Raw genomic sequence first — 27,303 nt, 5'->3', positions numbered from 1 at the left:
GAGATGATAAGTAAGACTGATATGACTGCAGGCGATGTTCAAGATTTGTCTTGACTAATCGTATGAGATAATTCAGCTTCTTCCACTGCCATGGTTGCCTCTCTCGTTGCCATTGTCTACGAATACGATGTTTTTCCTTACTTAATTGGAGTATGGAAGATGGTAAGTAGTAGCGCGTTAATGCTCGCTTGGAACACATTGTAGAATAATTTACACATGAGCATATTGTGTCCATAAAATGTTGAACATCATTGTCAATATCTGTTGCTGTTAGTGGATGATATTATGTGACTAACATTGAGTCTAGAGTCAACTGAAATTTATCCCCATCAACAAAACCATTAATAAGGCGTTGCACTTTAGGTGTTACATTAGGAGACAATTGGAAAGTAATCAACACTGGACAATGATCTGAATCAAGTGCTGTTAATGATGCAATATAAGTTGGTAAATGCATATTCTTTTGAATTCCGATGTCAAGGATATCCGGAAGATTGGCGGGATTATATGGATAGTGTGTTGGTTCAGTTGGTGCGAGAATATGGAGACCAAGGTTGTTAATGCAGTTGTAAAGACGATGTCAATTTGGGTTCGTTACTCTGCATCCCCATGATGTGTGTTTACAGTTTAGATCACCCACAAGAAGTGTTGAACCGACTGAGGGAAATAAAAGAGCAAGGTATGCAGTATTTAGCAGATATTTTGGGGGCTTATAAGCACAAAATAAAACAAAATCATGGTTATTTTGACACTTAATTTTGATTCCGACTGTTTCTATATCAGACGTATGAGGAAGAAGGACTTGATGATGTGTAATATTTCGCTTAATTAAAATGGCAACACCACCAGATGCAGTTGAAGCATTCCTATCATATGGGCAGACATCTGAAACGAATATACTAAGATTGTCTTCCTCATGTGATCCTTGTTCCATCAATTTAAACTACACTTAAGTTTCGTTAAAATATCAACATATCTGAAATGACAAAGAATTATGTAGGCCTATGTGAAATTATCTCTAAATACATAGCAACGTCAACATTAATATATTTACTGATGACAATGATAACTTCTGCAAGCAATCTCCCAATCTGCCATAAATGTGAGCCCCCAAGCAGCGTTGCCGCAATTACAGCTCGGTGGCCTTCCAATCAAGTAGGCCGTGTGCTAAGCGGGAGGTAATGTTTTGGTCAGTGTTGCCAATTCAGCAGTTTTCCCGCTAAATCTAGCTTTTTTGGGTAACCGTCTCGCGGGTAAAATAATATCCCGCTTAGTGGGAATACTAGCGGTTTTTAATCTTTAAAGTTTCTGAAATGAAATTCATATTAGCATTATAAACGGCTTTCATAATTACATTTAATTCGTTCAGTGTGTGTTTTGTGAAATAATGGACTTGTAAATGTAGTGATAATTCCATATTATATATGTTACCGTTAAAACCCGAAATCAGTCAAAACCGGTTTCAACTAGTAAAAACTAGTTTAAGCAAATAAAGATAGATAGAAAGTGAGTTTTCGTATGATCTAGAATCAATGTCAGGTTAGGTTTGGTTTGTTTAGGTTTTTGTTTGGCATAAGCCTAAAAAAGAACCTAAACAAACCAAACCTAACCTGTCATTGATTCTAGATCTTACGAAAATTCGCTTTCTTTGTATCTATTTATATTTTAAAACTAGTTCTTACTAGTTCAAACTAGTTTTGTCGGATTTTGTGTTTAACGGCAACATATATAGTGCAATAAAAATTGAAATATGTTGTGTCTGTAATAAAAGGGTTCAAAATTGCTTGATAGCGCCACATTGGGAATGATAAATGTGTGCAATATTCGTTACATTGGCGGGTGGATGCTCTATCTTGACCATTATTATTATTATTATTATTATTATTATTATTATTATTATTATTATTGAATAATAATAATAAATACAATAAAATATAGAGATATTCGTTAGAAAATTGCGTGTTTTCGAAAGCCATCTAGCGGAATTATACGAACAACAGTTGGCAACACTGGTTTTGGTAGCATCGTGATGGCGACTGTCCGCAAGCTCGGATTCACTTCCAAGTTGTTTTTGTCTACTCTATTTTGTGCTCTTTGGTCTCTAGTACATACAGTCACGAAGCTTGAGATGATTTTTTTGCATTTTTCGCGATACAATGCTCCAAGCTGTTAGTAACTGAGAGTACTAAGAACAATCAGTGAGCTCTATAGCACAGTATTTTATACTGTGTCTATAGCAACTGAACTTCTGTTATTGCCACATTGGATGCATCAGTGAATAGGGATTATAAAGAATGGACACTGAGCGAATATTCCTGTGTTTTGTTTCTCTGTGTGCCGGCGTTTAGTTCCAATTCAAGTGCTAGAGGTTAGTGTAATCGAGCATACGCTAAGATAATAATTGAGAATAGAGTTGAGACACAGGATCCAAACATCGCCTACCTTATTTGCATAATCCAGTAATGCTTTGCTTCTAATATATTCAAGTTAACAGCTTTTCCTTATTTCTCAGTGACAAACTAGATGTAATAATAATTTTTTATATTTCAAATATAATAAATTACATTATAAAATAATATAATACATTATAAAATTATGTATTAAATTCGTTTAATATTTATATATAATATAATATAGGGATATGGTTTTACTTCTCATAAGAGTTTTATTTTTCCATTTTCAGTGCTATCAAATCAATACATATTTCAATTGTTGTTGAGGTCAACGCCAACTCATTATAAAGGAACTCTAGAGTCTAGACATTACAGTTAATGACGGATTTATTATTTTATGGATTCAATTTATTTGAGTACATAATGTACCTAGATGTATTAATTATATGTGTTATATTTCCTCTGTGTCGACTGCTAGCTGGTGTGATGCCAGCGCCAACTCTAGGGAGGAAGCAGAATCTCACCCTCTAGCTGGCTTGAAGATCATTGAAATCAGTCCGGCTACATCAAAGGTACCGACGCGAAGTGTCCATTCTCTATAATCCCTATTCGCTGGATGCATATTCTGTACGTACTGAGCTTCTGATTGTATATATAGCAGACTGTGCTAATACTCTGACGTCAACGTTGGGTATGGGCGTGTAGAAATAAAACAACAGCAACAACGACTATTTCGTTACCGGTACAGCCGGTGGTGTGGCTGAACGTACAGTGAAATCGAGTTTTGCTGTTAAGTGTCATGATATTAAGTGACGGAGAATATTGTAATATTCAATGCTGAAAACAGGTAGGTCTATGTGACTACTGTACATTTATAATTCTCTTTCTTCTATAACTGACGCAACTTACAACATTCTACCATATTATAAACTTAAAGAGAACAAGGACAGTAAGTTTAGGCGATTTTCTTGTACTTTCCGCACGGGGAAAATATTGGTATTTTACGAAAATATGTAACACTTAAGGAGATTGTTGAAATAGTTATTAAAAATTAAGAGGTGTTTCTTTACGGTTGTTCTATCACGTTAACCCTACCTAGTTGGCTTTTAGTCGAATTATATATACTTACTGGCTTTTAAGAAACCTGGAGGTTCACTGCCGCCCTCACATAAGCCCGCCATTGGTCCCTATCCTGAGCAAGACCAATCCACTCTCCATCATCACATCCCACCTCCCTCAAATCCACCTTAATATTATCCTCCCATCTACGTCTCGGCCTCCCTAAAGGTCTTTTTCCCTCTGGCCTCCCAACTAACAAAACCTTTGCTGTGGTCTTGCCAGAGAATCAGTCCCATTCCGAGGCTTATTTGAAGCATTCGTAACAAGCTGTTTTTTTACGGTGATGGGTTGTTAGCCCTTCGCACAACCCCCAAGCTGGAGAACCACCCCTCATCGGCTGTCCGCGACTGCTTATTTAATAATATATTCACAGCTACCCTCCATATCTGGAGGCCGTCTCCTCGATCCGCAACCTGAGGATGCGCCATGCCATGGTGATAGGGACCCACAATACATGGCGAATTATATATGCTGTAAACAAAATTAGTGAAGATTATTTATGTACTTGGCACTATAGAAAATTGCTGAAATACCTTGAAAGTGCCTGGAATTTTATAGGATGGAGTAGTGAAAATTGGAGACGAGGTAGAGCAGACGTGGGCATCAGTAGTATATGTCGAACGGAGTCGAACGCAAGGACGTGATCTCCCTCCCTCCACACCCCTAGCTGGGGTACCTGTCCCACCGGTTGAAGCACTGGCGGTCAACGGTGGATTTCACTAAAAAAAAGTCTCTCACTAAGGAAGCTCCTGAAGTAAAAGAGTCCAGAAATATTATTTCCACAAAGAATGGACAAATGAATTCTTTTGTTGCGAAGAAGGGGAAAGCGTTAGGTGCTTATTATGCTACAAAATTTTACTAGCACGTTGAGCGACATTATGAAAAGACTCGTTTTAATGGAACAAATTTTTTTATTTTATTTTTTTATAATAATAGTAGTCCACACCTGTGGAGTAATGGTTAGCGCGTCTGGCCTCGAAACCCCAAGTGCAAGTGCACAAATATGGCTGGTTTAGATGTATATAAGCTCAAACAACTTTGCAAAGTAAAATATTCACATCTTCGGAGTTTTGTTATGAAAATTGCTTCTATGTTTGGCTCAACCTTTATTTGTGAACAATTTTTTTTCTCAGTTGGCCATTGTAAAATCCAAATCAAGATGACGCATTTCAAACGAAAATTTATTCTATCAGCTGACAATTGCAATGTCTGACATAACTCCCAATTTTGAAACACTTGCTGATTTACGTGACGAAGAAGAATAAACGAATCCTTTCTTTTAAGGGCATGAGTCAATTGACGTAAATTGACAAAATAACAAAGAACTACAGTAAGAAGTTTAAAAAATAACCTAATTGTTGTTTTTCTGTTTCTTAGTAATCTGCTTGATATTTTGTTAAGAATCTATTTTTCCTTAGTTTCTTAATTTTATTTTCAAAGGATGCAAATCAGTGACTGATGCCCTTTCGAAACAAATAGGTTCAGATTATGCCATTACTTTTTAACTGTTGTGGAATTGTACGTTCTATATCATTGTATAAGGTTTTTACAGTAATTGTTTAAATTAGAAATACAGTTATGTTTCAGCTTTTTGTAAAATAGTTTGTATTTGTTTTGGAAAATTTGTTTTCTTTCATTTTCATTATTCATAAAAATGACATTTGTAGAAAACTGTGTATCTTTTTGTCCTGCGTAATTACTTAACGTTTCGTGTTTCAATACTTCACGCGATCCACCGCTGAGTATTACGTTAACAGGTGATGCGTGTTGCAGCAATCAGAGTAGTACGGCGCATCTCTTTAAATGCCCACGTCTGAGGTAGAGCATCCACCTGCCAATGAACGAATACTAGTCTACACAATTTTTTATCACTGCCAATGTGGCACTATGAACTAATTTTAAACACTTTTATCACAGCCAGAACACATTTCAATTTTTATTGCACTATATATAATTATCACTGCATTAACACATTGATTAATGCAGTCCACACCTGTGCAGTAACGGTCAGCGCGTCTGGCCGCGAAACCAGGTGGCCCGGGTTCGATTCCCAGTCGGGGCAAGTTACCTGGTTGAGGTTTTTTCCGGGGTTTTCCCTCAACCCAATATGAGCAAATGCTGGGTAACTTTTGGTGCTGGACCCCGGACTCATTTCACCGGCATTATCACCTTCATCTCATTCAGACGCTAAATAACCAAAGATGTTGATAAAGCGTCGTAAAATAACCTACTAATAATATTGATTAATACACAGCATAAAACATACGGCAAACGAACTAAATGTAATTATGAAGAATGGAGACAAGAGTTGCCTGCCATCACATTCCACTTCTTCCACTAGATGGCCTCCTACACGACGTAAACCAAGGAGGGCAACATTTGCAAACTAAATGATACTGAAAATAAGGAATGTTACTATAGGTATGTAGTATTATGTGATAGGTTAGGTTAGATTAGGTGTATAGGCTATTTTGTGACAGGTTAGGTTTGGTGTGTAGTTTTATGAGGTTTAGGTTGGGTTAGAGTATTTGTCTAGTATTATGTGAGAAGTGTTGTCGACACTGAAAACCCCATCACATTTAGGAAGTATGGCCATGGTTTTCATTCACGTATGACGAATTTGGTATGTAAGTAAAATAGGCCTACCATATGTATTTGGGATGGGGCGGATGGGCATACAGCTCTCCCAGTGATCACATCCAATTTTCAGCACTCCATACTATAAATCCTAGGCATTTTCGAGATATTTTAATAATTTTCTGTAGGATTTGATTGATAACTGAATTAAAGAAAGATTTGCAAGTGACTTGAGAAACTTAATTGTCTTTATCGATTTATTTATTTGTGTTGTTTGTGGAAAGGGAACAGGTATTAGAAAAATACATGGTTTGATTGTTGCAAGTTTTCTGTTCAACAGACTATTGAGTTATACTAGTGCTGAGGTAGTTCCCTTCCTACTACCGGTACGTGTATGCATCTTCAACTGTCATACCAATATAATTTTTGTGACAGTACGAAAGTTTGATGAAGGCACATATGAATCTGTGCCAGGGTTTAGGCTTCTGTTATGCCTTGCATATACTGCCTTGTTAAGCAATGACAATATTCATCACCAAGTTGAAATATGTCTTAAAAAGCAGAAAAGAATATATGACTTTAAAGATTTTGTACACGGTTGTCAAGATGCAAATAATGGAAAAATGGAAGTAATAAAGATGGATCACACAAACTACTACAAATGGAAAGATTACACTGTCTATCAGAAAAAATCTACAAAACCACTACCTTACCTCAAGGATATCGTTCATGTGAAATCAGCGAGAGGTAGCTATGTATTGGAGTACAAATAATGAAACTGAAAGTTACAAAACTTTAGATTTTCTGCAAAAGAAAGCATAGAAAAGACATGGCATGCATTTCCCTGAACATCTGGTTAAGCTCTGTGAATTTGATCTTGAGAAGAGAGATAGACATGTGAAAACCTTGGAAAAAGTCATTCCAGAAAACAGAATGAAATTCTGGCGAGATTTACCAATACAGTAAATAATTTGTGCATACTTATGTTTAGAGACTGATTATTGTTAATAATATTACATAGTTAATACTGTAATTTTGTTCATGACTTGCATAAATTATTATTTTTTTTTGTCTCTCATAATGTCATGTTGTGAAATAATTAGAATGGATTTATCACATGTATTCAATTTTTGTTACTAATGGGTTTCTGCATTTGCTATTGCATATTATTCATGTAGCATTATTAATTAAAATAGAGAATCGTCAACTTCAGAATTCAACATAAAAGGTGCCTAGAACCATAAGGGCCTACAGTGAATCTATAAGGGCCTAAAGCATACTGTGGTAAATTTGTATATTTTAGCGTATATGCATGTTCTGATATATTTTAATAGATATTGTGGGATGTATAAGATTGTACCATGAACAAATCAAATCTCACATATTAGAAATCTGAGTAATAATTTGAATGTCATAAATTAATGTCAATTTTTCTCATAACTTCGATTCCGTACTTTGGGCCCTTATGGTTCTGGATGCCTATTCCTTCATTTCTTAATTTTATGCAGATACCGCACTTTTCCATAGCAGGGCTGCAACATACGGCATTTTGTAGTTAAGGCAGATATTTATATATTAAGTCATGCTGTGGTAAAGAGCGGTATCTGCAGTTTCTGTTAAATTGCTGAATTAATATAATTTTTGTTTGTTTCAGTAATTTTGTAATGTAATGTAATCAAAAGGAACTGTGCAGAAAACTTTAAGCTCATTTTTCTCGATACTTTGCTTTTTTGTAGATACAGCCAGGGCTGCCGAGAAGGGAGGCAAAGGGGGCAAGTGCATATGGGCCCGTGAGCAATAAGGGCCCGTCAGATTAAGTGAGTCAGATTATTTTTTATTATCATGAATAATTATTCGTAGATACATATGGGTAAAATTTTGTAAGAAAATTTATTACATAAAGTTGACATTTTGACTAAACAATAGTAGAATTAATACAAATTGCCACTTCATATGTAAATATTTGACTTTTATATAATAAAATATCGGTTTCCCACATTAACTTTCACCGACACGACACTTGAGGGCCCCGGCATTTGCCTGAACTATGTTCCCGTCGCTTGTACCGAACATGTTCAATTATTTATTGGCTTGTCCTTTTTAACTACTAACCCCCTGCTGGCCCACTGCAATATGCTAGTGGACTCTTCCAAACCGAAGTCTCAGGATCATGTTTCCTTTTCAGTACATTGTATGTTTCGTGTCGAAACTTTCGTCTTTTCGTTGTCATTTGTCTAGTAAATTCTGTTACCGGTTATGGTTTAACTGCACAATGGACAAGTATAAGCATAAGTCGGGAGCTGAGAAGCACGAGGAGAGACAGAAGAAATTGGAAGATATTAATATGGGTGCTAGACTGCGTGAAAAATATTATGAAGACATCAACAAAGAGATCAGTGATGAACCGAAATATTTAAAATCAATTCATGCCGCTAATTTAGGACTAACCCCATTGAAACCTATGAATCTCCGAAATAGTCTGAGGGAATTAAAACTGGACAGTTTATTTCCAAATATTTGTATAGTCATTAGAAGGATAATCAGATTCAAATTGATAAAAAAGAGGACAAGTATGGCTTAGTGGATAAAGCATCAGCATGTATAGCTGAAAACCCGGGTTCAAATCCCAGTGCCGGGGAGAATTTTTCTCCATTCTACTCCTCTTTCATCTTACGATGACACAGAATGTCTGCAATGGAAACATCATATGTACTTCGGTTCATTAAAATAATATATAAATAACCCTATATATGACGTATGGAGGTTTTGTTGGTGCATTGAATATTTAGAAATTTAGTGATATGCTCCCTAAAGTGATGTAAATTTCTATATTGTATATCCTGTGGACTTCATAAAATTTCTTACGAAATTGGAGACTATATTATATTATCCAATATGGCTGCCGTATACGTTCGTGACGTCATCAGTGATGTTGTGACCCTTTCATCAATTTTTTTTAATTGACATATTTTCTGCTGAACTTATGACATCGCCAGTTAGATCTTGTAAGCAACGTTCTACGGAATTATCTTCAGCACTTTTCTGACTTATTACTAGAGCCTGTTACCTAATAAATAATAATAGTAATAATAGTAATAATCCATCACTGTGGACTAACAGCACATTTGATCGTGAAATGAGTGAGCCAGGGTTCAAATCTTGATTGTGACAAGTTACCTGCTTGGGGTTTTTTCCAGTGTTTTCCTCATGCAGTAGAAGAAAAATTGCTCGGTAACTTTCAGTGTTGGACCTCGGACTCATTTTTCCATTATTCACATATGACTATCATCCACACCATAGCCCAGATTAAGTTCACCATGTGGCTTGAGCGGGGTGTGATCATTTGGCTGCAAACATCATTAACAGATTAGGAGTGGTAAGCACAATAATTCTCAGGCTGCAGTGTAAATCTTTGGGGGTCTTCTTTGCAAAAGAGAAAAAAAAGCCCTATTAAATGTTCGCGGATAAAATTAGCGTTAAAAAAATTTCTTAATACATACATATACATAGTGTTCTGCCAAATGACAGGTCCTTCACTGCAAACCCAGCATTGTCCAATCTTTCCTGTTTTCTATCTTCCTCTTAGTCTATGCATATGATCTCTATAGGCGTATCTTAATGTCATCTGATATCTTCTTCTGCCCTTAAGTCTTCTCCCATTCGCCATTCCTTCAGTAGGCAGTTTCTCCTCCATTTTGTTAGTATACTCGTCATTACAGAGTCGCCTTTAGTAGTTGTCATGAAATTCCTTTCAGCGTACTACTTTTCTACAATTTTTGGAAGAAGTATTTTTTGTTTTTTATTGTTAATAAATGTTGTTGTTGTTTTCTAATGCCAGGCGTTTGACAATAAAGTCATTTGACCTCTTGCACTCCAATATTTTTCAAAGATATTATCATGACCAGCCAATGAAGCACAGATTTTGAGGTGTTCCGAATCCATTTCTTGGTTTGAGTTGCACAATGGGCAGTTAGGGGACTGATATATTCCAATTCTATGCAGGTGTTTAGCCAAACAATCATGGCCTGTTGCCAATCTAAATGCAGCCACAGACGATTTTCGTGGTAAATCGGGAATTAACTGTGGATTATGATGCAGAGAGTTCCATTTTTTTCCCTTAAGATTGTGTTATCAAAGTGTGTTTGTTGAAGTCTAAGTATGTAGATTTAATAAATCTCTTCACAGAGTAATACGTAGATTTAGTAACAGGTCTGTAAGTAGAGGTGCTGCCCTTCTTTGCTAAAGCATCCGCATTCTCGTTTCCCAGGATTCCACAATGGGATGGTATCCATTGGAATACAATTCTTTTATTGAGTGATATTAATTGAGAGAGCATTTTAGTTATTTCTGCTCTTTGAGATGATGTTAGTAAATGTTTCACGTAACCTGGACAAGTATATACAGTAAGTTTTATTCAGCATGCCAGATTCTTAAAATTAATGTGAGTTTCTTAATCACTTCTTTCAGTTGTGATGAATGCAATCAACATGGAACCCAAGGTTGACCCGTTGGCCATACAAAGGAGTGATAACACCGATTTGGAAGAAAAGAAGGTATGTTGAAAGTAATTGGCATCTACAGACGTGGACAAATTATTAACAAAATGGACGATTTTTATGATAATTCTGTTTACAAAATTTGACTTTTCAATTTAGACTACATTTGACAATTTTGGATATTTCCATCATTACAGTAGACAGAAATATGCAAAAATGTCAACTGTAGTTTAAATTGAAGAGTCAAGTTTTGTAAAAATATATAATAAAAGTCTTCAATTTTGCTAATAATTTGTAAATTAGCAAAATTGTCAACTGCATTGAAGAGTCAAATTTTGTAAAAATATAAAACAAAAATCTTCAGTTTTGCTAATAATTTCGAAATATCCAAAATGTCAACTGTAGTACAAATTGAAGAATCGAATTTTGTAAAAATATAAAACAAAAACCTTCAGTTTTGCTAATAATTTGTAAATATGCAAAAATATCAAGTGTAGTCCAAATTGAGGAGTTAAATTTTGAAAAATATACAATACAAATCTTCAATTTTGCTAATAATTTGGAAATACACAAAAATGTCAACTGTAGTCTAAATTGAAGAATCATATTCTGTAAAAATATATAATAAAAATCTCAAATTTTGCTAATAATTTGTCCACGTCTGTATTACCTACATGCGACATGGAAGGTAACCACTGTACCAAAATGAATCTGGTAAGAGATCACGAGGAGATATTTGAAAAATCTAAACAAGTTTTTTTCTAACATTCACCATTTAGAGGAAATCATTCCGTTTCTGTGTAACATTTGGAAACATCAAGCTACTGCAATATCTGTAGCAGCTGCAAGCTGCATGTGGCAGGTCCGGGTTAGTAGTTCAGGATGAGAAACACAACAACACAGCATTCGTCTCTCTGTCTCTTTAGGGTAGGAAGGGAATGAAGTAGTGCACTTGTGGCGTATAATCTTTTCGCTGTAAGAAAAATCCTAATGTAAACAATAGCAAGTGACTGAGGTGAGGCTTCATTCGCCACTGTTTGGCGCCATAGATTCTCAGTACGTGTTCCCGCCTACTGTTGTACATTCTGTTTCATGTTAAACATTTCCCGTTACTCATCAAGGAGGTCTAACCTCACTACTATGCATTCGTTTGCTTAGGAAACATTGACTTTACAATTACTGTAATTAAATTATTTTAAACTTAGGTGTAAGGTCAACCGCTGCCGGACAAAAGGAGTTATTTCTTCCAAATTGGAGTCGTCAGAACTTTCGTTGGAGGATTTATGACGAGACTGTCCACAACAGCGTCAGTTATCTCTATCTCTTCCAGCTGGAACATGCGGTCTGATTGACTTGCTCTGAATAGATAACGTTGGATTCAATTCACACATTTAAGACTATTTGTTTTGTTTAAGACATTTGAGAGGGTTTCAACACACACCGAGGATGCAGAAGCCATACTTCAGTACCACGTTACGAGCTCAAGTGACGCCAGCTTGCTTCAAGAACAGACTACCTCGGTATTACTGTTGGTATTCATCCACGTCCATAGTACATAACATAATATAAAAGTAGTTTTTCTTTTACATAGCGTTTTACATATGAGTGAAGTTACATGTTTCATCGTATTTAACAACTAGAATTCAATTTTTTATTTTCAAATAATGCAAGATTATTATTTCCAAATACGAACTATATTTTCCTGCGTCGTGTTAGTGTTTCGACTGGGAGCCAATCACGGGTATGACAGCAACGTGCTTATGTTTACATTAGGATTTTTCTTACAGCGAAAACAGTATAGTTATCGTAATTTTGAACGGAAATACGCATATTGTGATATTAGAAATAAATTGTAGTAATTTTTACTGACATGTTTTCTTACATTAAGTTAACACTAATGAAAATAAGCAACACACGTCATTATTTACATGTAATTTGATACTGAAAAAATGTTAAATTAACATAAATGTTTTCTGTTTAAATTATGTACCAAATTGAAAACAACACATGGAAACTGAAAATCGAAGTTAATGTTCTACATCTAGGCCAAATGAGAAAAGGAAAAACAAATAAAACAAAAAGCTTTCTTGAATAAATGACCATGCAAGAGATGCTCAAAGTGCCCTCCATTGACAGTGACACATGATCGACAACATCGTAGAAAACTTTCACTGACTGTTCTCAGCACTTCATGTTGAGTGACTTCCTGAGCGACTTCAAGCACATCTTCCCTCAGATCTTCTAACGTGTCCACTTTTCTTTGGTACACTATTTTTTGACTACCCCCAGAAAAATGTCTAGGGGATTGAGATTAGAACTTCTTGCTGGCCAGCTGACATGTCCTCCATGCCCTATCCTTTGTTGAGGAAAGATTCGTCCAGATAGCGATGCACTGCAATGGTGATGAGGAGGTGCTTCATCATGCTAATACCTTGGTTCGTGCCTGGTGTCCAGTGGGATATTCTCCAATAGTTAAGTAAGATCTTCTTGCAGAAAACTTAGATATGAAGCAGCATTCAGCCTTTGAGGTAAAACCACAGATCCTGTGATGGTGTTCCCCAAAAATTTTGTGAAACATTAATGGAAAACCTTTCCTGTTAATTGGATTGTCGCATAGCATGGGGATTCTCTTTTGAACATACATGAATATTATGGAAATTAAAAATTTCATTTCTCGTGAAACAGGCTTCGTCAGTAAACAATACACGATTCACTAAGACTGTGGGTTAACAGAGAAACCATTCAGAAAATGCAGTAGATGGTTGAAAATCTCTTTCTGATAGATACGGTACATGCTGCATATGTATGGGCATTTCAGGTCTTTCTTTAGTGTTCTTAAAACGAATGACTCACCCACTACTATCACTGTGATTTGTCTACTACTCCTGTTGGGATCCTCGTTGACAAGTTCTAAGATTACGTGCAGGTCCACCATGGGCAGGACATTACCTTGTTCGCTATTCGCTGGATGGTGGCTGTAATCATGAGTCGATATAGAGCTCTTCTTTGTGGAAATCATTCTGTACACACCCGAGCAGCTGCCTGAGCATTCTGCTGAACTGCTCCACACATATGATAGTCATGTCTAGGTATTTCCTCGATGTTTACTGTTGCTTGATTAGAAGGTACGAAGGTTCGTTTCCAAAAACTGACAGCAGACATGTCAACACAGCAAGTGAAGGTCAGATTATGTCATTGCCCCATCCCTTAACTTTTTCTCCTCCTCTGCTGTACTCAGTCACACACATCTCACACTGCACTGTGTTGCAAGATTCATTTAACGATTTTCGCAATTAATAAAATTAAATGCATGAGTAAACTGTTTAATTTGCAAAGACAGACTCAGGATACTAACCATTCAGATTATTTTTAGCTATCTGTTTGTATAACAATCAGCCATCTCTCTCGGCTGTTACAGCAATAGAGTGCTGAAAATACTGGGCAAAAACTATTGTTTCCTGCTTAACAGTGCTTCATCGAAGGAAAAGTATAGTAAAGGTTTTTTTATATTTAACCTCTTAAATTTTGGTGCATCACTCCCCTTCCAGTCTCTATAGCACATGACATTAAAACACATTTACTTTTTGAAACTATATTCAGTAGATAATACAATATAGCTACCTAAAATCAAGCCTAGAGGTTGTCGTTTTATTTGCCATTATGTCACATGTAGTTTTTTTTTTTTTTTCCGCATTTACACTTTTGAGATCTAATCAGATCTTTTAATTTAAATATGTAGCTCAGTTGGTAGAGCAGCTGGCTACGGATTGGAAGGTCCGGGGTTCGATCCCAGGTGGTGACAGGATTTTTTCTCGTTGCCAAACTTTCAGAACGGCCCCGAGGTTCACTCAGCCTCCTATAAAATTGAGTACCGGGTCTTTCCCGGGGGTAAAAGGCTGTCGGAGCGTGGTGCTGACCACACCACCTCATTCTAGTGCCGAGGTCATGGAAAGCATGGGGCTCTACCTCCATGCCCCCCAAGTGCCTTCATGGCATGTTACGGGGATACCTTTACCTTTTTACCTTTTTATAACAAACTTTTATATAAGTTTGTTTTATAAACTTTACAAATCTATTAAGGATTTTTGTATTATAAACAGAGTTAGGAAGTTCATGCTATAAAAACTCCTGTAATATGCATGAAAGTATTCCCTCAAAATATGCGAAATATAGACAAAAACATGCACTGAAACATAGCAAAATAGCCTTACAAACTTACATTTTTTATTGAGAAGGAGATGCACTTGGCTCTGCAACGAAATAAGGGCTGTATTACAATTTTTCACTAATGCGTGAGGGATACTTCCCATGAAAAATCTTCTCAAGACAAGACACTAATAGCTGTTGGATACTTTCACTCCTGTCACACTTTTTTGGTACTAGTGCCTTGTGTTTCTCTGTAATAATATGTTGAACCACTTGAAATTGTTTTTCACTCCCAATATTTTTTTCACATGTCTTATAGTATAAAACACTGCCATCTGTATTAATAAGATTACTATAAAATTCACTTTGTAAACTTTTAAGCTTGTTTGCATTACTTGGTTCCACTTTCGGCATTTTTAACAGTGTCGGTAGCCATCCTGCCTCGTCGCTATTCACAAAGAAACTGTTCTGTTCTGTTACCTACATCTCTCATTGCGTAATCTCTTCCAGTACGTTGGGGATTTCCCTACCTCTCGCAAGCCAGTATGACATGTCTCTTACGCAGCTGGCCAGGGCATTGCACCACACTGCACGTGATCTGAATCATGGAAATAGTTGCCTGACGGACACTGACACTTCATGAATTGGAATCTTATTTTTATTATTTGCTTCGTTTGCGAGTAAAAAATAATTATTAACCAATTCACTAAAATAACCCATTTTAAAACAGATTTTTTCTCATTTGAGTGTTAAAATATACCAAATAAACATAATATTTACTCAAATATGATGCAGTTACTTAAAAGAGCATAAATGTGCATTTATACATCCAATAAAATTCAAGCAGGGCACTAAAAAATTCGTAATTCGTGTACATAAATTATCAGCATATCAGTAACAATCCTTGAAAAACATGTTGTTGTTGTTGTTTTCTAATGCCAGGCGTTTGACAATAAAGTCATTCGACCTCTTGCACTCCAATATTTTTCAAAGATATTATCATGACCAGCCACTGAAGCACAGATTTTGAGGTGTTCCGAATCCATTTCTTGGTTTGAGTTGCACAATGGGCAGTTAGGGGACTGATATATTCCAATTCTATGCAGATGCTCGGCCAAACAGTCATGGCCTGTTGCCAATCTAAATGCGGCTACAGACGATTTTCGTGGTAAATCGGGAATCAACTGTGGATTTTGATGCAGAGAGTTCCATTTTTTCCCTTGAGATTGTGTTATCAAATTTTGTTTGTTGAAGTCTAAGTATGTAGATTTAATAAATCTTTTCACAGAGTAATATGTAGATTTAGTAACAGGTCTGTAAGTAGCAGTGCTGCCCTTCTTTGCTAAAGCATCCTTGAAAAACATACGCCAGGGCACGAACTTCCTAACCCTGGTTATAAGTAATGAGTATATATATTCGCAAGTAGAATGCAGTGTTAGTGAACCTCCAAATGGACAACCATGGGATACACATGGTGAAGCAGATTTCATTTCAGTTTGACACTTCATAGCAGATTAAGACAAGTCTTGGTGGCATGTTTGTCAGCTCTTGCTATGAAAGAATGCATGCTTTACATTCCTTGGAATAGCGGCTCTTAACTTGTTGGCTGCCATTGTAATTTCTGTAATTACATACATAAAGGGTACTGTGATGTCCCAGAACTATTCTCTTCTGTGAGTTTATTACTTAGCATTTGTGATGTGTATTCAAAATACAAATTTAATCATAAAATTATACGTAAACAGTAAAAATTATTTGATAGGTCAGTCAGAATTAGAATAGTATTCATTAGTGAACTCTTTCTGTTGTTTAAGTGCTGATATTATCTTGGGATATCATAATGTGAAAGTGTGGTCTGCTGTGCACAGGGATACAGAACCAGAGTTCAGCTTGTGAAACTTGAAATAATTTTCAAACAGTAGATATGAACTTCTCATTTATGTTCTCTCCGAATTCTTCAGGACGTCAAGTTAATGAATTTGCACTTGACTGAAATGAAGACGGAATGTGAGGAAGACAACTATGAACTCGTACCAGAGATTAAATTTGAAGACAATCCAGTGGCGATTGTTTATCCCATGGTGAAGTGTGAAGCTGAGGTGAGTTTGATTAATGTATTTTGCTGGCTCTTTTTCTCCCAATTTCTTACTTTCATTCTGGCCATAACAAAATTTGTATCTCTCACACAATGCTATTTGCCATATGAGGGAGCTGTTAATGTTCTCATTATCCTGATGATTATTATGTATTTGTTTCTTGCAGCATATTGTAGATTTGAACTTTATTTGATTTTTTTATTTTAAATTCATTAATTTTCTATAGATAACTTTTTTTAAAGACATATATTGGGTGTAGATGCAACAGGTTACATTTAAAATTCTGATTTCAGAACTTCTTTATTTGAAACCTTAACGAGCTTTATATTTTATCATTACTATAATACAGGGTGTTTAAAAAATACGGGGCATAATTTCAGGTATGTATTTCCCACATGTAGACAATCAAAATAGTTCATTACAACGTGTCCGGAAATGCTTTATTTCCGAGTTATGGCCTTCACAACATTGAAATTCACCGGAACGTTTTTCTTTCCGCAGGTCGTTGCCGTCAAAGGAGACATTAAGAGGGCACTCTGACAGTTCATTCTGAGGCGAAGGTTACATTCAGTGTTGTGTAGGCATTAGACTGTGCGACATGTATTCAAATCAAGAGCTGGCAGAGATACACTTCATGTACTGTAAGGCGGACGGCAATGCTGCGCTGGCTCGTCGTATGTACCAGGAGAGGTACCCACAGCGACAATGTCCAGATCGGAAGACATTTGTACGTCTCCATTACCGTCTGTGCGAGTATGGAAAATTTAACTCTCCTGGTTTGGGAAGGGGACGACCAAGATCTACAACTCCAGAAGTACAGGAGGAGATTCTGGAGGCTGTGAACATGACTCCTTCTATCAGCACACGAAGGGTAGCGTTGCAAGTCAATGTTCCTCATACGACTGTCTGGAGACTGTTGAAAGAGTATCAATTGTATCCTTATCATTTGCAACGTGTACAGGCCCTGTCATCAGCAGATTACCCTGCACGAGTTAGGTTCTGTCAGTGGTTCTTGCAGCAGTGTGGTGTAAATCCGAACTTTCCTGCCTTAGTATTATTTACAGATGAAGCACAGTTCACACGAGATGGCATAACAAATTTCCACAATCAGCATGTATGGGCATATGAAAACCCACGTGCAACTGTTCCATCTCATCACCAGGTGCGGTTCTCCCTCAACATGTGGGCCGGTATCATTGGTGATCGATTAGTTGGACCCCATGTACTTGTAAACAGACTTACAGGGCAGGCGTACACAAACTTCCTGGAAAACACCATACCTCATGTTTTAGAAGACACTCCACTGATCAATCGTCAACACATTCACTTCTTGCATGATGGCGCTCCTGCACACTTCAGTCGTACGGCTCGCCGGTACTTGGATCGAAGGTTTCCTGATCGATGGATAGGTAGAGGTATGGCCTCCACGCTCACCTGATCTGAACCCCCTCGATTTCTACTTGTGGGGCCATTTAAAATCATTGGTTTATTCGTCTCCGGTGCCTGATTTGGAATCCCTTCGGAATCGAATTGTGGCATGTTCTGAGGACATACGCAATACTCCTGGAGTTTGGGATCGTGTTCGCAGATCAATGAGACATCGATGTGAGGTCTGTATTCAAGCAGGAGGTGGACATTTTGAACATCTTCTGTAATGACAACGACCAGCGGAAAGAAAAACGTTCCGGTAAATTTCAATGTTGTGAAGGCCATAACTCGGAAATGAAGCATTTCCGGACATATGTTGTAATGAACTATTTTGATTGTCTACATGTGGGAAATACATACCTGAAATTATGCCCCGTATTTTTTAAACATCCTGTATAACTTTAAGACAACCACAGTGAGTTTTGCCATATGGATGATTCTATGAATAGGGGACAGTTTCATGTCTCAGTACCATAAAACTGTTTACTATCCTGGCAGAGGAATTCCAAGCAGTTCTCCATAATTAGGGCCTGCGCACCTTCACTTTTCTCAAGTTGTCTTGGCAAGTTATTGCAGAATATGAAGGAAAAATATATTTATATACGCCATTTGTCACTAGCGTAGGTGTCCCTCACATGATGTGTTGAAGTTGAAGTGAAATATTGTGCCAAATGTTATGTTAGTTTTCTGAAGCAAACGTATTTTTAACTCATTTTACATAATAATGCTATTACATGGAGTGTAATTTCATAGTAATTATTCTACCCTTATTTCGAAGATTAAAATGGTTTAATTTCGGTTAATATTTCATAAAGAAACAAGCAATTTCGCTCATATTTTGCACTACAGTAAAATAACATTTTAAAAAATTATTATTGAAACAATCCATTAGAAACTAACAGAAAATTGCTTGTAACATTAATAAAATCCATAATTCAATGTCATTCGGCTGTTAGTGGGTGATGGCACTGTCTTCTTGATCCCACAAAGGCAGTCGTTGCAGGAAAGAGAAATCACCATTGTCTGCTTGTGCTGCTCCCTGGAAGCGATCCCTGATGCTATGCATTGCCAGCTGTCACATGCATGTCATGCTGAACAACCAAATACGTAGAAATGTTCATGTATATTTTATAACGAAGAAAATTTTCACATTTTATTTGGAAGAAAGATATATTTCTCGTGCGAATTCTTCATAAAACATGTATTTAGTAGATTTACTGGCATGTAAAAGAACTCCTGCGGGACAAAATTCCGGCACATTCAGCGATGCTGATATAACCTCTGCAGTTGCGAGCGTCGTTAAATAAAACATAACATTTAACATGTATTTATTAAAAATATCATGATTATGAAGTAATTTCATGGATTTCCATCCATTTCTTGAAAATTCACGGATTTATTTCACACTTACTTTTGGATTTTCATTAAGGGATTTAGGCCTGTATTTTCCATGTATAAAATTAAGTTTTTAACACATTTTGCATAGGTATATTGTTCCGTAAAATCACACCCCTAGTTATTATTATTACTACAAATAATCATTTTTACATTAATAAAAGTGCAATAAGGGGCTACAAAACTTTGTCCCCCAACTTCTATGTCATTAGCATGGATGAAATTAACTTGCTCATAGGAAGGAAGATATATATATATATATATATATTTTTTTTTTTGTGGTTTAACAGTATGTGTGGTAGCACTGATCTGAGCTACAGTGACAGAGCACAGTATAAGAAGATGCAGTAGAGACAATTAGCCCATTCACTAGTGGGTCAGAAGGCTCAACTTGGTAACACTGTGTCTGCTGTTGTCGGTCATACTTCACTAACAGAGCCGAAGAGTTGTAATGTTAATATCAGAAGAAAACGTTAAAAAGTTTTTCATATGTCATACAAGGAGTCAGTATAATACAGTACGGATTATAGATAGATATATAGCTAGATTTGCAACAAAATAAAGTAATCCTCTTATATATTTTTAAACTCTTGAATAATATTATCTCTTAAAAAATTGCTGTAATTTAATACAAGGATTCGTAAGGGATAGGCTGTGTCGTATCTTCATTATTTTTCTCATTATTTCCCACATGCTATAGTTTTATATTATTTATAAAAACATTTCATTACATTATGTACAAAACTCAAACACGTATAATTCATAGGCGTGAATATTAAACACATTTTGTTACTTTGTAATTTATTTAGGTCATAGGCCTACGTTGATTTTCAGCCAGAATTAATGGACCTGTCCAGTTAGACTAGGCCTCTTTTTTCAAACTTCAGTAATATTCATTTATAAAAAGACACTGTAGATCTCTTAAAAGAGTCGTGTCTTTATTATTAGATATTTTTATACATCTTGATACACAACTTTTAACTCTATATCACTTTGGAATATGTAGTTCATTGCTTTTATCACGCGAAAGCAATGAACTACATATTCCGAAATAGATACCAACATCTATATGGCAATATGTTCTATATTGTTTAACAAAATATTATTCCATTACATTACATGCAGTATTCAACACATACCGGTACTGTACAATTCCTAGGCCTAAATGTCTGCGCATAGGCCATACACTATATTAAATACGTTTTATCTTATTTAGGTCTAAATTTTTCACATCTTTTTCTAAAAATGTCTGTAATTTTCTCTTACCATATACTGGCTTACTGGGAGCTATGACATCATTCCTTGCCTTTGAATATTATTATTGAGCTATTTTCATAATGCCTGGAAGTATTTTATCAGCAAGTTTAACTTATTCCATCGCATGTGGGCATACATCAATTACAAAGCCAACATCACTACACAAGAATGTGTTTGAGAGTAACTTCAACTTCTTTTGATTTCCACATTTTACGTAACTTTATTCATTAACACTGTTTGAAATCAATGTAGCTATTTACAATTAGTAGGCAATTGTTGCAATGTAAATTACAAAATCTGAAGGAAGAGTAAAGTCCTCCTCGATTCGAAGTATCAAAATTATATTGATTGTTGATTTCTTTCCCTACCAAGTAATCAATACAAAGTGAGCAATGTAACTTTGAGGATACCTTGAAAAAGACATGAGCTGATATGTTCAGAAAGCTGGATGTATCAGCTTCAAAGCTAAAAGTATCAGGGTCTTGGATAACTGTAAAAAAATGGAGCTATGGGTACATCTACCATTTCGTTTCTTTCTGTTTCTATATCATCTGCTGTTTCAAGTGTTTTAGAAATCCATACTTGCCTGATTTCATGCCTGAACTTAAAAAGAAAAACTCAGCATAAATTCTAAATGCTCTTCAATACGCGAAAGCAAGGCTTAAATCGCATACACCACGTGCTTGTAAGAAGACTGATGCCTGATGCACATGTTGCCAAGTTTCCGCCTTCCGACCTTCGACTGTGGCTCATTTCGTGGGAATGAATTTTGAGTGCGCATGTCACAAAACTGGGTCTAATATCTGGAACCTCCACCAGATGGTTCTCCATCTACGACAGGGCTGGCATAATTTAATAATAACTGAAAACATTTATTATTCACATTTTAACAATTTGAAAGACATGAGGCAGAGGAATGGCAATATAACCATAATAATAATTACTTCCGTATGCAATCATCATAAAAATATTCACTATCTGACGCTAACGTTCAAGTCACTGTTTGAGACTTATGTTGGTAAAATTGATCCAAGTGCAACATAGTACATCATGGCGTCCGTTGCGGTCAAGTGCGAACATGAATGTCAACAATGGATATAAGTATTTTGACTTGCTAGCGACATAATATTAATGATAGATATACATACCAGTAAAGTTACACTTACAAGCTTATTCGTATTACTGATCAATATTTTACTAATATTTTCTCTTTTGATAGTGGTTTTGGTTTCCAAATTGGAATTAACATACACGTTAAAATTTCGTATCATATTGGTTGAAAAGGATGTTGATGGCTAAGCGCACAAAGATTGTGTGTACAAGAAGAAGGTAAAAAAAGTGTGTGTTATTGGTACCGGCTGATTTGTCTTGGTGTATTCTTCATATTATGAATCGCAAACTGAAACACAGTTAAATTCGGAGTTGCACTTGGGCGCGGGTTCGATTCCCGCTTGGACTGATTACCTTGTTGGGTTTTTTTCCGAAGATTCCCTACTGTAAGGCGAATTCAGATAATAAATGGCGAATCCTCGGTCTCATCTTGTCAAATGCCACCTCGCTATCACCAATCCCGTCGATGCTAAAAAAATACCTTGTAGTTGAAACAGCGTCGTTAACTACAAAAACACTCTCTTCATAAAAACTAAAGAACATTATGACAAGATAAAATTCCATGATTGACTGTTTACAAAAAAAGTATTTCGCCACTTCACAACAATTATTTTTCATTGACAAACAGCCTTGGTATTCTTACCCACTGGTGTCTAATAAATGAAACGAAATTAACCTAAGCTACTTAATTGCCTGATTATCTCTAACCGCAGGTATTAAGTGGTAGCAATAGCAAAGAAAATGAATACTGAAAAAACAACTCGAGGTGGTATTTATGCTGTGAAATTCTGTTGTGTTTTGGACCAAATATTACGTAGTGATGTGTGATAATAGTTGAAGTAGATAATTAGTAGGTCCACTTTGTACACCTAGGTAGTTTGGCATAGAGTTAGTACATCAGATATATGGTGAACACACATTTTTAATTGTAACAGGTTACCCCGAATTCTTGTTTATTTATTGAATGTTTCCGTGGTGTATGTACTTTGTACAACATATTGTGATTCAAGACAAAATGCAGTGGATATAAACATACAGAATAAAACGTAAGCACTTTGTTAATAGTGTATTTCATTTCGTTGATGAACACTGAAATTGTCGTATGTATTTTGGTATTATTACTATAAATTGTGTTTTGGACCAAATATTAGATAGTTATGTGTGATAATAGTTGAGGTATATAATTATTAGACCCACTTTCTACACCTAAGTAGTTAGGCCTACAATTAGTAGCCTACATCAGATACCCATATACAGTGAACACTCATTTTTAATTGTAACAGTTATCCCGAATTCTTGTTTATTTATTAAATGTTTCCGTGGTGTATGTATTTTACAACATGTTGTTATCCAAGACGAAATGCAATGCATATGGAGATACAGAATGAAACAGTAAGCATTTTGCTAATAGTATATTTTATTTCAATCATGAACACTGGAATTTTATAATTTGAAATGAAAAGAAGTGAATTTTCATTAGACGTACCTAATAATTCATTAGACCTACATTATAAGACACAAATATCACTATAGTACAAAGTTTCATCTGAAAGTTTAACATGTCTGACTGTGGTCTGAACAGCTGATCACTAAAATCAGCTGTTAGCTCCAGTGTATAGATAATTATACAGTATGGACACTTCGTGTCGGTACCTTTGATGTAGCAGGACTGATTTCAATGACCTTCAAACCAGTTTGAGCGTGAGATTCTGCTTTCTCCCTGGAGTTGACACTGACATCACATCAGCTAGCAGTCAATAAATCTTCTTATTCTTCCATTATGACGGATAGCATTGAAACAACAGAAAATGAAACAGTCTTCTTTTATTAAAAGGGGACGGACATTATGTCCAGAGTATAAATGAAGGTAAGATTTCGGTGGCTTTCAAACTCCATCAACCCTCTCCCAGTTTCCATTAAGTGACCCGGGAAATTCCAAGGCTGAATAGGCAGTCACACCATAACAGCGTTTGTTATTTCTACCTGATCAGTCTGTTTCTAGTGTTCCAACAGTGAATGTACTTTATAAAAATGTCGAAGTGTAAAGTGTTTTCTTTGGAAGATAAGACGAATATTATAAGTGACATTGAACATGGTCTTTCGCAAGCGGACATGGGTCTACAGCACAGTTTAAGTAAATCAACTGTGAGTAACAGTATACAGTGTAATCCATTCCACAAAAATGAAATATTATATTATCTTGTTCACAATTTCATTCATTTCTGTCATTTAAGGTTAGGGGAGAGACAGTTCGGATATAGTGAACGAAATATGCAAGTCCACAGAGGTTCACTATATCCGGAGTTGACTGTACATATGATATTTCCGTGCAAGAATTTTGCATTATCATAATATGATGAAGGATGGGTGGAGCGGAGAAAAATTCTCTTTGGCACTGGAACTTAAACTAAGAGGATTCAATCCGGCATCAGAACTGGAATCTGGTGTGGCTTAGTGGATGAAGCGTCAGCACGTAGAGCTGAAAACCCAGGTTCGAGTCCTGGTGCTGGAGAGAATTTTTCTCCGCTTAACCCATCCTTGACCACTAGGGAATTATATTCAACAGCGCCCTGAGATCGAACACCTTCACTTCTTGTCAGACAGTGTGAGTTCACAATATAGAAACAAAAACAGTTTTCATCTGATGTCATCATGGAGTGCTGAACTCTTCTGCACTAAAAAGCCAAACTTGAAGCCAGTCATAGCAAGGGTGTCTGTGACGAGGTTGGTGGTGCATTAAAACGAACTACTACTAATCAATCTGTGTCTCAGAGGAAAGACATCCACTTCTTTGAAGCATGTTTTGAACTCTTGAAGTCTAAAGTACAAAAAAATTGTCTTATTGTAAATACCAGAAGAGTCTATTGTTGAGGAAGAGAAGCTTTTATCAGAAGCACTTCATCAATCCAGAAAATTGATCGGTATATGGAAGTACACCAAGCCTGTTGGACTAGTGGTGAAGAGATGATGTTCTGGACCCTAAGCTGCTTTTGTTGTGGAAATGGAGATGTTGTCCTCATTATCAAACGAATCCACCAGTGGGCCAGCAAACAGAGAAAACAACCCTGTACATGTTGGAGTTGCTTTCCAAGATAACTGGTACCACTTCTTAGTAAGTCTGTATTCACTTTAGTTTTACACCATCTCTTTATACTTGATTCAACTATGCTAAACTTATTGTGACTTTTCCCTTTTTATCGTGATTGTTTTGTGAAACAAGACTTTCGATAAGACTGTCTTACAACTTTAAACTATGATAATTTTAGTTTGGATCAAATCTTAATTTTTCTGTCTGGATTTTCCAGGAGAGATAAATGTATTGAGAATGATGTGACGGTTATCTACTGTATGGAAAGGAAAGGTAAAAATAGAAGCTTTTTCAAATGGTCTGAGAGGCATCCAGATGAGCAACAGATAGTTGCCAGAGACGTCCTTGGTTGTCTGTCTAATCCCATGCCTGTTAAACCATTTCAGATGAAATACTACGAGTTCTTGAAGTTGTTGACAAAATTCACATTATGTAAAAATACGTTTGTTAATATACAAAAAAACATTCTTTTACTAGTACATTCGTAATAAAAATTTCTATGTATACAGAGCCTATATGAATATATATATAAACTGATTTTGGCATGGTTTGGTTTTCATTAGCATTTTTGAAAGATTTCATCATTAGAATTAAACATTGTCATTAGCATGAAGCATCAACTTTTGAATAAGTAAAAGAAAACGCAGTTTATGAAAGTTCAGCTCTGCTGGCTATATATCATCAAATAATGATACAGTTATTACTGAAAATTTGTTTCCGTATTTCTTCTTCCATCTTGAAAAGTAATTTTTTGTGATGAAAATACCCCCTAATCATAGGATCATGCATATAGGTGGTGTACTGTCAATTACTCAGGAGAAGATGAGCGGAAAGAATGTGACCTTCTTGACTATCGCTGCTGATTATTATAAACATCGCTCAGATAAGCATCCCAGTAGCCAGGTTATTACTCGTGCAGGAAACATGAGTAACAATGCGTATGGAAATTAAAGCTGAGTTGAACAGAAGGAGACCTAATGTTCCCGCTTACTGCAGTACAAATATTGCACGTGTTGTCGTACGTTATCTGTTCACATCCCTTCCTCCTCAGTCCGCTTTCGTTTTCTCCTGAGTCACCGACAGTAGTCTGAAAATACTTGTAATTAATTGTTTCCTTCTTACAAAATGTTCTCCATGTGAACTTTCATTTGAAGACAATTTTGAAATTTGAGGCAATTGAATTACAACACTTCCGCATTTAATGTAAGCATAGATCTTATACCACGAGACATATTTAATTTTCATTTTGCCGTTTCTTTGTTTTGAAGTTGCAGAGCTCACTGCAGTTGCCCCTTAATAAATAATCTTTTTCTTTAGTAGGATACTGTGACCAATATATATTACTGAATAAGCAGTCGCTGACACCTGATGAGGGGTGGTCCTCCAGTTTGCGGGTTGGACAAAGGGCTGACAACCCATCATCGTAAAAAAGAGCTTGTTATGAAACCACAACACATGCCTCGGCATGGAACTGATTCTTTGGTGTAAATCCAGACTTAGGTGTTTGAGATGGGCTGGGCATGTAGCACATATGGGTGAATCTAGAAATGCATATAGAGTGTTAGTTGGGAGACCTGAGGGGAAAAAGTGCTTTAGGGAGACCGAGATGTACATGGGAGGATGATATAAAATGTATTTGAGTGAGATAGAATATGATGCTACTAGGGCCTGGATTAATCTTGCTCAGGATAGGGACCAATGGCAGGCTTATGTGAGGATAGCAATGAACCTCTGGGTTCTTTAAAAGGCATTTGTAAGTAAGTAAGGAATATTGTGATCTTTCTTGAATTTCTACTAACCAGCTACTTTTATATTTTAATATGTTTAGAAAGTTGTCATCTGTGCTACATAATGGCATTCTAGGAGTAAGATAAATTGTAATCTGTGGTAAAATGATCAGTTATTTATTGAAGTCAGGCATGTGTTTCACATTTTTGCAAAGGATAGGGCCTATACACTAAGCAACTTAAAAACTTGAAACCACCTCGCTTCAGCTAGCTTTGCACTTACACTGAGCAACTTAAAAACTTGAAACCACCTCGCTTCAGCTAGCTTCGCACTTACACTGAGCAACTTAAAAACTTGAAACCACCTCGCTTCAGCTAGCTTCGCACTTACACTGAGCAACTTAAAAACTTGAAACCACCTCACTTCAGCTAGCTTCGCACTTACACTGAGCAACTTAAAAACTTGAAACC

At 36.2% G+C, this 27,303-nt stretch overlaps 1 protein-coding gene across 10 annotated transcripts in view; it reads left to right on the top strand.

The window, feature by feature from the left end:
- The first annotated feature begins 1,646 nt into the window (after window positions 1-1,646).
- LOC138715519 (zinc finger protein 726-like) overlaps window positions 1,647-27,303 on the top strand; it is a 110,122-nt gene continuing 84,465 nt past the window's right edge. For 2 of the 10 annotated variants that reach the window (XM_069848548.1, XM_069848547.1), the window contains exons 1-5: window positions 1,955-2,368; window positions 2,872-3,240; window positions 7,826-7,906; window positions 10,557-10,642; window positions 16,693-16,830. In XM_069848548.1, coding sequence (XP_069704649.1) covers window positions 10,562-10,642; window positions 16,693-16,830 — 219 coding nt within the window. In that variant the 5' untranslated portion in view covers window positions 1,955-2,368; window positions 2,872-3,240; window positions 7,826-7,906; window positions 10,557-10,561. Of the gene's footprint in view, window positions 2,369-2,871; window positions 3,241-5,490; window positions 5,934-7,825; window positions 7,907-9,297; window positions 9,466-10,556; window positions 10,643-16,692; window positions 16,831-27,303 lie in introns of those variants that run through there. The other 8 variants (XM_069848544.1, XM_069848543.1, XM_069848546.1 and 5 more) reach the window with 8 other exon arrangements.

The sequence above is a fragment of the Periplaneta americana genome, chromosome 15 (genome assembly GCF_040183065.1).
Source record: "Periplaneta americana isolate PAMFEO1 chromosome 15, P.americana_PAMFEO1_priV1, whole genome shotgun sequence".
Classification (NCBI taxonomy): Eukaryota; Metazoa; Arthropoda; class Insecta; order Blattodea; family Blattidae; genus Periplaneta; species Periplaneta americana.
This window is presented reverse-complemented; position numbering and strand designations above follow the sequence as displayed.